We start from the raw sequence: 13,466 nt of genomic DNA, 5'->3' as shown, positions 1-13,466 counted from the left end.
TGGACTGGCGCACGCTTCGTTGGGTTAGAAACTGGCTGGATAGCCGGGCCCAAAGAGTCATGGTGAATGGAGCCAAGTCCAGTTGGAGGCCAGTCACTAGTGGCGTTCCCCAGGGCTCGGTGCTGGGGCCGGTCCTCTTTAATATCTTCATCGATGATCTGGACGAGGGCATCGAGTGCACCCTCAGTAAGTTCGCAGATGACACCAAGTTAGGTGCGTGTGTCGATCTGCTTGAGGGTAGGAAAGCTCTGCAGGAGGATCTGGATAGGCTGCACCGATGGGCTGAGGTCAACTGCATGAAGTTCAACAAGGCCAAGTGCCGGGTCCTGCACCTGGGGCGCAATAACCCCAAGCAGAGCTACAGGCTGGGAGAGGAATGGTTGGAGAGCTGCCAGGCAGAGAAGGACCTGGGAGTGAAGGTGGATAGTCGGCTGAATATGAGCCAGCAGTGTGCTCAGGTGGCCAAGAAGGCCAACGGCATCCTGGCTTGTATCAGGAACAGTGTGACCAGCAGGGCTAGGGAGGTGATCGTCCCCCTGTACTCAGCTCTGGTGAGGCCGCACCTCGAGTACTGTGTTCAGTTTTGGGCCCCTCGCTACAAGAAGGACATCGAGGTGCTTGAGCGGGTGCAGAGAAGGGCGACGAAGCTGGTGAGGGGCCTGGAGAACAAGTCCTACGAGGAGCAGCTGAGGGAGCTGGGCTTGTTCAGCCTGGAGAAGAGGAGGCTCAGGGGTGACCTTATCGCTCTTTTTAGGTACCTCAAGGGAGGCTGTAGCGAGGTGGGGGTTGTCCTGTTCTCCCACGTGCCTGGTGACAGGACGAGGGGGAATGGGCTTAAGTTGAGCCAGGGGAGTTTTAGGTTAGATGTTAGGAAGAACTTCTTCACTGAAAGGGTTGTGAGGCACTGGAACAGGCTGCCCAGGGAAGTGGTGGAGTCACCATCCCTGGAAGTCTTCAAAAGACGTTTAGATGTAGAGCTTAGGGATATGGTTTAGTGGAGGGCTGTTAGCGTTAGGTCAGAGGTTGGACTCGATGACCTTGAGGTCTCTTCCAACCTAGAAAATTCTGTGATTCTGTGAAATAAACCTAAGACTTCATTTTCTTGCATGTGCTACAATACAGCTTGCCATGACTCATCCAAGCCATCACTTAAACTTTGGAATGAATCCGGACCATGCCAGAAATTCCTTATCCAACTGTGGAATTCGACAGCCAAAGTATGGAGACAGAAAGGTTCATCATATGCATATGAGAAAAAAAGGTACGTAGTTACACCACTACCATTTTCTCTCACCTCACTCTTAATCAGTAAGAAAAAATTTTGTCTGTTACTATTTTGTTGTCCATTGCTCTTCTGAGATCACTTTAGTGGAGGATTTCAATGGTTATACATACAACCAGTGGGATCTTTCTAAACAACTGGATTTTAGAAATTAGTCGAGTTGCTGAGAAAAAGCAAGAGAAATTATAAATACTTTTGTAAAGTATTGTTTTCTTAACTTGCTATTCAACATTGTAAGCATACTGGAGGATATTTTGTAAAGGTATCTTATTAAAATGAAAATGTGGTCTGTCTGCTCTAAACTAGTCCTTACCCCTTAAATATATTCAGATGTAGAGAAGAATTTTTTTATTTTTGTGTAATGTTCAGAATGTCTTTCTGGCAGAGGTAGTATGTCTCTGGCTTTCTGAACACAAACATAAAAAAGCTGCTTGTAATGGGACGGTGGTCAGTTAGAAAACATCTGTCAGGATTATACTTGCTGTAAATGAGCTCTATAAATAACAGCAAGATTTTGTGTATAGCAATCACAAAGTACCATTTTGAGTAATTATTTTGTCTATGTAAATTGAATTAGCAATTGTTTAATAATACTTATTATATAATATATAATATTGTTTATATTTCTAGGGATAAACACCTTGATAAATATTATGTCCCGTTTGGGACAGGATGATCCAGCTCCTTCCAGGTAACAAATATAATTGCTTTTAGATTTGTACAGCATGATAGTTATGAACTAGTTGCAAGGAGATAAACTGTTGCAGGAGTTACTTCAACCAACTTATTGGCGGCAGCAGTTTTGGCAAATAGTTGAAATGGAGTAATGTGGAATTGACTTATCTTCTGGGGATGTGCTGAACTTTGTTTATCAGTGACATAGTAAATGTTTGCCTGCAGAGAAATCCTAAGGAAGGTTTTAAAAGCTAATTCTGTAATTTCTGCTTATCCTTGAAATGAGGGCTAAAATGCTACCTTTTGCTTTCTGCACGATGAAAAGTAAGTTCTGTTACTGTTATCATTGCTGTAAATTGGATTCTCCATCACCTTTCCTTGTAGCAGTACTTTTCCTGGCATGGCACCTTGTTAACACAAGTATGATCTCAAATATGGGCTTTGCTGGTCTACTGGTCCAGTTTAAAGAGAGACGCATAAACAGCTGAGGACAAAAAGCTGAATTATTACAGTTGTATAGTTTAAATAACCACTAGTTTAACCAGTAGTTTAAATAACCACTAAGAGTTCTGTGCAAAAAAATGTTTGAGCTTAATAGCTACAAACACCAGATGTAGCCAAACTGAGTAAACAAAGCTGATAGGGATAATGCAAGAAACAGTTACATGTGAAGTCTCCTTACTGCCTGAACTAGAGGATGGGGTATATTGGTTAACCCGTGGTTATGACTGGGCCTTTTGAGAGCCATCACTCTGGAGGAAGCTTGGGAGCAGAGGTAGTTGAATTCTGAATAAATGATTGTTGTAGTGTTCCCCGAATGCTGTTTCAGCTAGACTGTGCCCTTTTTTCTTTGAGAGTCAATCTCAAGATTATTTCAGCCTTTGTAAAACAATGTGAGATAAGGTTAAATTGCATTCGCATTAAATAATCCACAAAATAAAATCCTGCTTTTGAAAGACCTGTATTTTCTGCTATGTCACTACACAGCAGAGTTTCTGTATTCATCACTTCATTGTTCTACACAGCATAGGTACTTGAATTCTTTCAGCCCATAACAAAGGTCTGCATGAACAAAAGTCATATAATCATTGAGGGAATGCAAATTATCATAAAAGCTGTCAAACACTCAAAAGATCTTTTGGATACAAAACCATCCTGTGGCTATGGCCTTAATTCTGTTACATCCACATGTGAAATCAAAATGGTGCTAATTACATGCTTAGAGGTGTAGAGCAGAAATTTGTATATATTTAAAGATAAACTCACATTCCTTTGCAATCCCTGTGTCCTGTTAGTCCTTTGTTTTATAAACAGGCAGAGAGTTCAGGGGGAAATGAAACTTTATACAAAACAAAGGGAAACTGGGAGCAATCACAAGAAATCACTGAATATAAAGTGTGTAAAACTTTACGGTATCTTCGAATGTATCTTCCTCAGCAATTCTTTGTTTTGAGCTCAAATGAAATTACAGAAAACAGTCTGCGTGCCTGTCTGGTATTTAAAGGTGCCATGAAAAATGAAGGTACTTGCTCCATTGTAGCTCTGCCATACCAACAAGTCTTGCAGAATCACCGTACCCTGCAGGTGTTGATGTTAATTACGTACACTGCCCTAGTTACCCACTAAAGGCAGAAGATGGTCATTTGTTTCAACCACCTGATGTCCTGTTATGGACAAAGAAACCCAGTCTCAGTAGGGCTTTACACAGTGCCAGTCAACAACAGTTTTCTCTCTGCATTTATTGTGCTCTGACAGTAGCTCAGAATGGAACATACGGAAATTTCAAAGACTGTCACTCATGAGTTTTAAGATTTGTGTAGTTACTCTGTTTTTGTACCCTCATACTCCAGAGAGGGTGGGGAAGGCTGCAGGAATGGCTATTCATGTCTGATCAGCAAGCAACTCATAAATGTTCCAAATGTACTGTGTAAGTTACAGGCACGTGCTATTTAATAGTAAACCTTAAATTGTCTTTTTCAGGATTAACCACAACGAGCGTTTAGAATTTCTGGGAGATGCTGTGGTAGAATTCTTAACAAGGTAAACAGGGAATTCTTCAATAGCCCTCATTGTTGTTTGTTATTCTCATACCATTTGGTTTATGAAGCTTTGCAGTGTATGTTCACCACCTGTGTTTGCAGTCCTGCCCCTGATATTTCAAGCTGCACATCTGCACATGCCTCTTGAAAATTCTTCTCATGCTGCTGCTGAGAAACTAGAGTTTGTTTTACTGAGTGTGATTTAAAATTGATTGGAGTTTTTAGAAATTAATATTTCAGCAACTGTCAAATTGAAGTTTGTATCCATTTTTTACAGGAAAGATTTTTATTAGCATGCCATTTTGTTTCCATAGGTTCCTTTTCTCTAGCTGCCAGTGAAAAACACTAATTGGTAATATTGAATGTGTTGCAGCTCTTAATTTCCAGCAATGAGGGCTATATCTTGCATAGTGTCTGTATATAAATAAAATTGTTGAGGACAAATCTAAATTATTTAGAACTAAAAGCAAGAAATCGTGCTTCATCAGAACAGCTCCAGTTTTGGTCCATTTCAAGTACTCTGAAATTAGTGAACAACACAAAAATATTGTAAAAGCTACCTTCACTGGGTTCTCTTAGTGGGCACTGGTGGCAACCAATTTCCATGAAACAAGGATTATCCATTTTCACTGCTTTGTTTTACCACTGTTAATGGGAGAATAGTCTTGTATAAAGAAAAACTTTACAGTAAGTTTGATACATATAACAAAATTGCCCCTATCTCCATTCACTGCTAGCCTCTACTACCCATTAGCTACTCAGTATTAAAAGCTATTAGTCTGTAAAGGTCTCCACTGCCCTTAAAGCCCATGGCCTTTTCTCCTATAGAACAATACTTGCTGATAAGATGGAAGACTTGCTGAATAAATTGTCTTGCATTTTTCATTGTCATTGTTCATCAACCATCACTTGACTTTCTGAGCTAACTTTTGTCTCAATTAAGAAAAAAACTCTGCTATGTTTCTGTTCAATAAAGCATGTAAACACCTATTTAAATCTGAAGCTTTTTTCCCAACTCAACTTCAGGCTTCTGCTTTTGTGAATTATGATCCTTGATTAGATTGCCTCTAAGTTGTATAGCAACTCTTGTTCTTAAATCCTGTTTCCACCTGCAGATTTTTCCCCTTTGTAGTGGATTAATAAGTATTTTAATAATTAGCGCTCTCTTACCAGTGCAATCCAGTTGTGGGGTTCTGAAAACCCTCTTCAACTTTTCTTGATGTGGCCATAGAACCCATAGGTATATAGCCATATAGAGCTAGTCAGTGTCATTTATCCTTTACTCAAGTCTTGGTTGTCTCATTGAATTCTTGTTTACTAATAAAGTATATTACTTTCACAATGATAAATATCATTAACAGCAGTTGAAAGCCTGTGACTTTAACTCATTTTCTCTCTGTTTGTGGTATTAATGACTTCACGCATTTGATAAATACAGACTGTTGATTCTTGTTCTTTGGCTCTGTTAGCATCTGTTTGGTAATGTTGTTTTTAAACAGACTATTTTTATTGGCATTTAAGAGCAATTATTTTCTAAAGTACTGTAAAAATAAATAAGTTAATTAATTAAAAAACTAAATAAATCCCAAGTGGTGGTCCAGGCTGAATAATATCATCGTAAAGCACTGTGGTGTACCTGTGGCACAGAGTTCAAGCCAGATGGTTCTCCCCTGCTTTTATTGCTCAGCATCCTCCAGGTAACACTTTTGCTGTTGGTAGATGCCTTCAGATAAGGGAACTGCCTGTCACTGCAGGGGTTTAGAAATTATGTGCTGCCCAGTAAAGAAGCAGCACTCATTCTCCCCTGCTTCCCGTGCTACCCAGACAATATTATTGAGAACTGTTTTAATCCTTGATTGTTTCCTTACCTTCAAGCTGATCTTCTACCTTGGGAAGGGACCCATTACCAGCTAGGATCTGATGGGAAGGCGGTGTTCCATAGAGACGTACGTCAGTTCATCTTTAACCAAATGCTGACAGCATCTTCATTTTGTTTTGCCAGTGTCCACTTGTACTACCTGTTTCCCACTCTGGAGGAAGGAGGACTAGCTACATACCGCACCGCCATCGTTCAGAACCAACATCTGGCCATGCTGGCTAAGGTACACCCCTATGCTTTATGTGTCTGTAGCTGAAACCCATGTGTGAGACTATTAGTGCATGAGTAGCTTCTTGAGGGATCTGTCTGCTTCAAACATCAGCCTTTATCATGTTTTGTGCACAGAATTTAGGGTACAGGAGCTTTTTTTAATTTGTAAGTTATTTTAGAGATGAAGTAGGGCTTGGTGTTACCTCCAGAGCAGGTTTTTAAGAAAAATAGTTGGGTCATTTTTGCCAGCAGAAGATTAGGTTTTTAGGATGCTTATGGTGAAGGTGCCTCTATATTTAACTTTAAATAACATAGATGTTGAGATTGATAGTAGAAGGGAAGTAAAATTGGTTTACTTTAAAGGGACTGTGGGATGGAGCATTAAGGTAGAAGATGGCAGCAGGCTGTAGAGACAGTGGAGGGGTGGTGGTAGGGGAGTTTGTTTCATCCACTCCCTAACCTAAGCAGTTACCTTCAAACTTTCTGTGAACTGTGAAAGAGCGAAATGTTAAAAAGTCTTTTGGTGAAAAGTAGCGTTACATCATGGGAAAAATTGAGATGCCTCTGATTTTTATTTTATTTAATTCTGTGAATGACAGGAGCTTTTTGTATTCCTGCGTGATACTGGAGGTGGGAATATGATATACAAAGCTCATTAAGTCTATGTTCATAGATAATTTGGTATTCCCTTATTCAGATTTGATTGTTAACATATTTTTTTAAAAAATGGTCTGAGGCTTGCCAGTATAATGTATTAGGCCATGCACGTGCGCGTGCATCTCCCACGACCACCCCACTGTGTATTGCTGATGATTTTCAAGTCTCTCTTAATCTTGTCTGTTCATACTCATGCGATAATTTAAACAAGCATATACAGTCTTGAGATTTTGGCAAAAACTGCATGATTTCTAACATGCCTTTTTGCCGAATCCTCTGGAGAAGTGTAAGGTAGGGAATGAACAAAATCATTTTCCTACAAAGCTTTCTTTAATGATTTAGATAGGCATGAATTGATTGAAAAACATTTCAACTGGGGCTTTGTTTTTAAATACAATATTGAACTGTCTGACGCTGAATTTACTTTATTTTTTAAAGTCTGAATCAGTTAAGTTTATATATTCTTCCAGCTCTTTCCACTATACTTACTATTCTAAATGGACTATCTTTGAAAATGTATTGCAACATTTTTTAAACTCTATTAGATAGAAAGTAAGTACTAGATATCTATACATTCCTGATTTCCTAACTTACCCTTTTTTTCCTCTTGTATATCTTATATGACCATCCTGGTTTCATGCCCCTTAATTAACCCCATGCAGTGCCATGTTGCACGCAGTTTACTTTCTCAAAAAATTTCTCAACTCCTTAAGTTCTCTTGGGCATGTGGAATGCTGTTTTAATTGAGGATCAAAGGATAAATTTCTGTGGCTTCTAAGAGATAATGTGGTAGCAATTTTAAAAACAGTCTGAGCCACGTCTTGATCAGAAATGAGATGTAAAGCATGTGCAAAATATACTGAATGCAAGCAATGGAAATGAAGCTAAGACATTGGAGAAAAGAGTTAATGCAAACAAATGAAAAAAATCTAAAGTTTAAATTTGTAGTAAAACAATATTCCACTTCGATGTTAACTAACGAGTGTTCCCTGCACTGGATAAAGTGGTAAGTGGTATTGTCCTTTGTTCTGGAGCTGTGAATATGTTCTCACACATTGAAAATGGAAGACTCCTTTTTTCAAATTGAGATGTCTAAGCCTCACATCTCAAATACCTTAGTTTCTCTACTTTTACCTCTTAAATATACTCTGGGAAGATGAAGTTGAAAGTTAATGAGAAATTGGTCAGTAGCAACTTACGCCCATTTGGGAAGAACCTATTCTCATACAAATTTTGCAAGATGTGCAAATTTCTTCCTTAAAAATCTCAATAATGGTTTTGTGTCAAAAAGATGAATACAAAAAGAGAACCTAGTAGCTCTTGCCTGCATTTCTATAGCAGAATTATCATACATTATATGATGCATCTGACTCACTACCTTAGGTTCTGACTGGCAAGCAGAAATATGGCTTAAAAATGAATGTTAATGATTCACAGTTGAAAGGGAAAAGAAAGCTAGGTGGCACTGCAGATTAAAATATCAGTTCTGCTTTCAGTGAGCAGAGGCTTTTGGTATTACCACCTGTTGAAACTCATAAAGGATAAAGTCAGATGTTTACTGGATTGTGTCTGTCAGAGTTCCTGTAACTCACTGTCTTGCTTTGTTCTCTTCTCGTAGGAGTAATCTTTTTCCTCAGCGTTAACTCCCCTCCCTTTGATTGCTGCTTCAGCATTTCTGAAGGCAAAGCACATGAGGGCAAACTACCAGCAAGAGACAGGGCACACTTACATCCATCTGATAGCAGGCTGTTTTTCTGTCACACCCTCAGCCCTCCTCTTGAATTCCTTCCTAAATTTAACTAGTAACTTGTTTTGATCTGTCTTCCCTTGAATCTTTGGTTTGATAATTCCTAGCTTTCCCACAGTATTACACTGTAGCTGCTTGCCTCTAGAAAACAATTAAAGTGTTCTAATTTTAAACTTAAAGCCAATGTCTGAACTGAAACTGTGGAGAACAGCTTTAACGTTCCCTCAAATCCAGTTGCTGCATCGCAGTGGTGTAATTGAGTTCTAGTGACTAGAACTTGTACTTCTATAACCATGGCTTTAACTCTTTTCACATTCTGCAGAAGCTGGAACTAGATCGATTCATGCTTTATGCCCATGGTCCAGACCTTTGCAGGGAATCGGATCTCCGCCATGCCATGGCCAACTGCTTTGAAGCCCTGATAGGTAAACCACGTGTGTTTGTGTATGCACAAACAGCTGTGTTTTAATGTCCGCATAACACATAGGTCTGTGCTGAGTAGTGCTACTAAGAGTAGGTGATAAAGCTTATTCATTTTCCGCTGTTTCTTCCCATTTCCTGTACATGCTCCATGTGTATGACATGATGAATATGCAGCCTTACAATGAAAAATCTTGCACCTGTTTCATATTGTGGTATGGCACTTCCACCCATCGCTGGAGGATTTCACTCCTCATGCATGCTGTGGCCTGCCACATGTAGTCCTCTGGGCAGGAGCAGCTTGTTCACCGTGGCCTGGCAAGAAAATTGGAGGCTCACTGCTTCCACTAGTAATGGGGGGGTCCCATGTCAGCCCTGAATTTTCATCCATGACTTGCTTTCAGAGTGCACCAGCCCACTTTCTCTCTGCCCAGGTGACATTATCCTGTGGGTTAAATGTGACATTTGCCAAGTAAATCTTTTTGGTCTTTTTATTTTCCTTCCAAGTAATAATAATAAAAAAAAAAAGGCATGGCAATATGCCATGACTTATGTCATAAAGCTCCCAAAACTCACTGGCTGAGGATAAAGGGAAGCTGTGTCAATTTTGCTGCTGGGCACTAGCATGCTGATCAGTGACTGGTTCTGCTAGTGAATAAGTTTACATGGGAGAGGTCAGGAAGACCTGACAAGTTACCAAAATCAGCAAGCAGAAAGGAGGAAGTCTGATCCATTACATCCATATGAAATCCATTTTAAATAGCATCATTTTCTAAATCTTTGTTTGAATACATGAAACAATTTAAACTTCACTGATTTGTCTTCGTATTCATACAAATGTGCTGTATGTGATATGAACTATAGAAATGGCTTAGCCGTGTTCCAGGTCTTTATATTCCATACAGGATCCTAAAGCTCTTTGTTCTGCTTGAAAAAACAGATCACAGCTGGCTTAGATGGCAAGTTCTGTGTGTTCTGCCTTGGGCCAAATTGCATTTCATCTTATCAAGAAACAGGAGTTGTGTTTCTAACTCTATTTTGCTTTCTTTGAGTGTTTTGATCTTAAAAAATAAATAATAAAAAATTAATTTAAAAAAGGAGAGGAATACTAGATATGTATCTGTGGCTTCATTCGTATACTTCAGCCTGCCTGGGATACGGTGATGAGGACTATTTGGCAGGCATTGAGATTTTCTGAGAGCAGGATTGCTGTTTAAATCCAATATCAAGTTGTTCATGAAGTTAATTGAGCAGTAAGGCATTGTCAGGGCCATAGCTAAAATCTGGGAACTTGTAAAGGGACTGTAAAAATGTATGTGGGCTCTGGAGCTCCTATTTGAGAACCCTTCCAGAAGTCTGGTGTTTTTTCCCTGTGATGAAAATAATAAGCAAAACTGTAAGCAGACTGCCTAGGACCTGCTTAAAATTCAGTGCTGTCAACATGCCTCTGGCAAGATGCTCTTATAAACCCCAAAACCATTCTCCAAAGAGTCCAAAGACAGTAGTTGACCTGAGAGCATTAAAAAGGGGGGGGTGGGGGTGGAAGCAGAGCAATGCAGAGTGTTCTCCCTTTATGTGGGAACATTGACTTCCTTGCTCTGTACTCTTCATGTAGCTGTGTATTCCCTTTGCTTTTATACAGATGTGTGTACAAGGACTAACTTGAGGTTTTCAGAAGCTTTTCTATAAAGATAATCAAGGAACAAAGTGCTGATATTGAATTTTAAAAGTGCCTGTGCAGACAGAGTGCATATGGTATACCAAAAGCCTAATCTTCTAACACAGATTTTGCAATTTGTTACTAATGGGCAGGTGGAGGGCTAGTGAGGGCTGCATATGCAGTTAAAATATATATATTTGTACAACTAATCTCTGGAAGTAGAGAGAGTTGCAGTTAAGGGAGATAATGTTATGATCCTAAGGAGGCACTGAGGTTTGAAATAGTTCTGACATTTATATGCAGAATATAATGTTGAAAGTGCAGAATAAATATAAACTATTTGCTGGCTATTAAAATGTAGACAGTGACAGTTATTGAATATATATACGGTATAGATTGCTGGAAAACTGGAAACTACTTTTAGAAATAGATTGCTTCTAGCCTAATTTGCTTAAACTTTGCTTGTTGGGTGTGTCATTTTCTGTCACTGAATTAAGTGTCAGCTTTTTCTGTGCATTTTACAACTGTTGATTTATGCTCATGTTTAATGTGCTTTAGATTTCTCAAAAACTGATATTCTATTTTGATTATTAACACAGCGTGCTTTTAAATAAATTTATTGGAAGTAAAGGCAGTGGAGATCTTTGAGTAACTTGTACTTAATAAACTTCTAAGAACTAATGTATTGTTGCACTTGAACATACTGTTTTACTCATGTAGGAGCTGTTTATCTAGAAGGGAGCCTAGAAGAGGCCAAACAATTATTTGGACGTTTGCTCTTCAATGACAAGGTATTTATGTATTTTTGATTTGCCTTACATTTTAGAAAATAACTGAGGACATCTCAGAACTTGTCTCCTTGCCCATTGTTTTACCTGAGAATCACACATGAACAGGAAGACACCTGTGGTACTTAATTCCTGGAAACTGAATGTAACATAGAGTGTTTAGGAAAGCAAGCTGCATTGGTTCAGGCAAAAAAAAATTATGGTGTTCACTCAGGTGTGCTGTTTGTTGGTTGGATTAGGTAGGGAAGGGAGTGTAGAGTGGGAAACCTGCAGGCTTCCATGCAGAGTGTTATTCTGACAAGAGGTAGGTGCTGTGGGTCCAGATGGCGTGCTTTGGCGAAAGTATGCACATTTCAAGTGACTGTTGCTGTATCATAAGTTGTAGTATCATAGAACGCCCAGAAGTTTTAGAAACCTTAACAAATTACAGGGGATTTCATCCAACATTTACCAAATTGCTTAATTAGTCTGATCCATTCCTACATATTTTATCCTAGATCGCAGTTAATTAGCATTTATCCTGTATAATGGCTAAGAAAAGTAACCAGTAAGTTCTGTTGGAATAATACATGTAGCAGTAGTTATGGGATGAATCAGTCTTCTCCATCCTGAAAGTCTGAGTCTGTGAAATGACAAAGTTTATTAGAAATAGAAGTATTTTGAAGCCTATTGTCACTCATGCTTACAGGCACCAGGCAGCAAATAATGAAGGAAACCTGTGTGAAAAGCAAGAGTACAAGGTTTTTCTTCATTTTAGTTCTCACTTTTGGTTAAATCAAACTTGCTACTGAGGAGTGCAAATAAAGTTAGACCTGAGGCCTAAAAAAATCTTTTTCCCTTTAACCACTTTCTATATGGTTCAAGGATTTTTCCACCTCTTTGACACAAGCTAATTGGGAGAAGTACAGGCAGTTTGAACAGCAAATACACGATTTTAAAAATTAGTTTGCCAGCACTATTGAATTTGCAATAAGCAGAGTCAGCATCTGAAATAGTTCAGTATTTCAAGTAATGACATTTTATTTAGTACTGTGGAATTTGTTAAATGACTCCCTTGAGCATTAAAGGCATCTCTCAATGTTTGCAGGACCTGCGGGATGTATGGCTTAATTATCCACTGCACCCACTCCAAGTAAGTGTATCCCTTTCTGTAATAAATTTCATAGCTGTTTTATTTCTAAGGATGCTTTTCCATAGGTTTCCACTGTAGTGACATCTCAGAAAATTTTCTAAAAAGTAGCCAGAGGAGTGTACGTATTTGCCTTTGATTTTTTGATAAATAATGAATCTATGCCTCTCTCAGGATTAATCATTCACCTTTCTTTGGTTCATGTTATATATATAACTGTGCTTTTCATATGATAAATCTAGTGAGAGGTAATGTTCTGGCATCTTCCTGTTATCTTCTGGAAGCTAGGGGCAGGGAAAGGTTACAAAAACAGTCTTTGTACCTGTTTTCTTAACCTGAAATTAAGACTGGAACTTTAATAGTTGAAAGTCACATTAGTTAAATGGCCTAAGAGTGTGATGCTGATTTTTGTTGTTCAATGACGGCATGGTTCCTTCAGTGGTTGTTGTAGCTTTAATAGCTGACCACTGAAAGTATGAAGGTGTCTGAAAACTATTTTTTCTTTTATGTATTTGTGAGGTCCACCAGTGGTTAGTTTACAAGTTTGGAAGCTGAGAGAACTGCATTGTAGCTTCCTATGTTCACGTCTTCCAAGGGTGCAGGAGTGCTGCAAGGATAGCTGTATCCAAGTTGTGATGCAGTCAGTAAAGTTTTCAGGATCATACAAACATCTAAGAGTGTTTCTTTTGTCCAACCAAATCTCTGATGTTTTGTGCAGTCGGTTTGACTCCTTTGAAACTTGTGAGCACACCCTTCAGCAGGTCACTCTGAGGCTTCCATCTGAAATGTTGCAGACAGATTTACAGATTTTTGCAATGGTTACTTAGGCAAAATCTTCAGTAACAAATCAGTGCACCTGAAGCATTTTAAAACCAACTCTTTGTGGGTGTAAGACAGAACTAAACAGAAAAGAATGTTGGTGGGAAGGTCTTCCACAATTCAGCACCAATTATCCTCAGTGGTGGCACAAGTTCCCAAGA

General features: G+C 39.0%; 1 protein-coding gene across 1 annotated transcript in view; it reads left to right on the top strand.

The window, feature by feature from the left end:
- The window catches only part of DROSHA (drosha ribonuclease III), a 72,257-nt gene that overhangs the window by 40,106 nt on the left and 18,685 nt on the right, over positions 1-13,466 (top strand). Inside the window, exons 18-24 of the mRNA XM_084508077.1 lie at positions 1,123-1,261; positions 1,913-1,973; positions 3,938-3,997; positions 5,999-6,098; positions 8,812-8,914; positions 11,290-11,360; positions 12,445-12,489. Of these exons, the coding sequence (XP_084364203.1) occupies positions 1,123-1,261; positions 1,913-1,973; positions 3,938-3,997; positions 5,999-6,098; positions 8,812-8,914; positions 11,290-11,360; positions 12,445-12,489 (579 nt within the window). The remainder of the gene's footprint in view (positions 1-1,122; positions 1,262-1,912; positions 1,974-3,937; positions 3,998-5,998; positions 6,099-8,811; positions 8,915-11,289; positions 11,361-12,444; positions 12,490-13,466) is intronic.

This window comes from Aythya ferina (genome assembly GCF_964211825.1).
Source record: "Aythya ferina genome assembly, chromosome: 2".
NCBI classification, from domain to species: Eukaryota; Metazoa; Chordata; class Aves; order Anseriformes; family Anatidae; genus Aythya; species Aythya ferina.
This window is presented reverse-complemented; position numbering and strand designations above follow the sequence as displayed.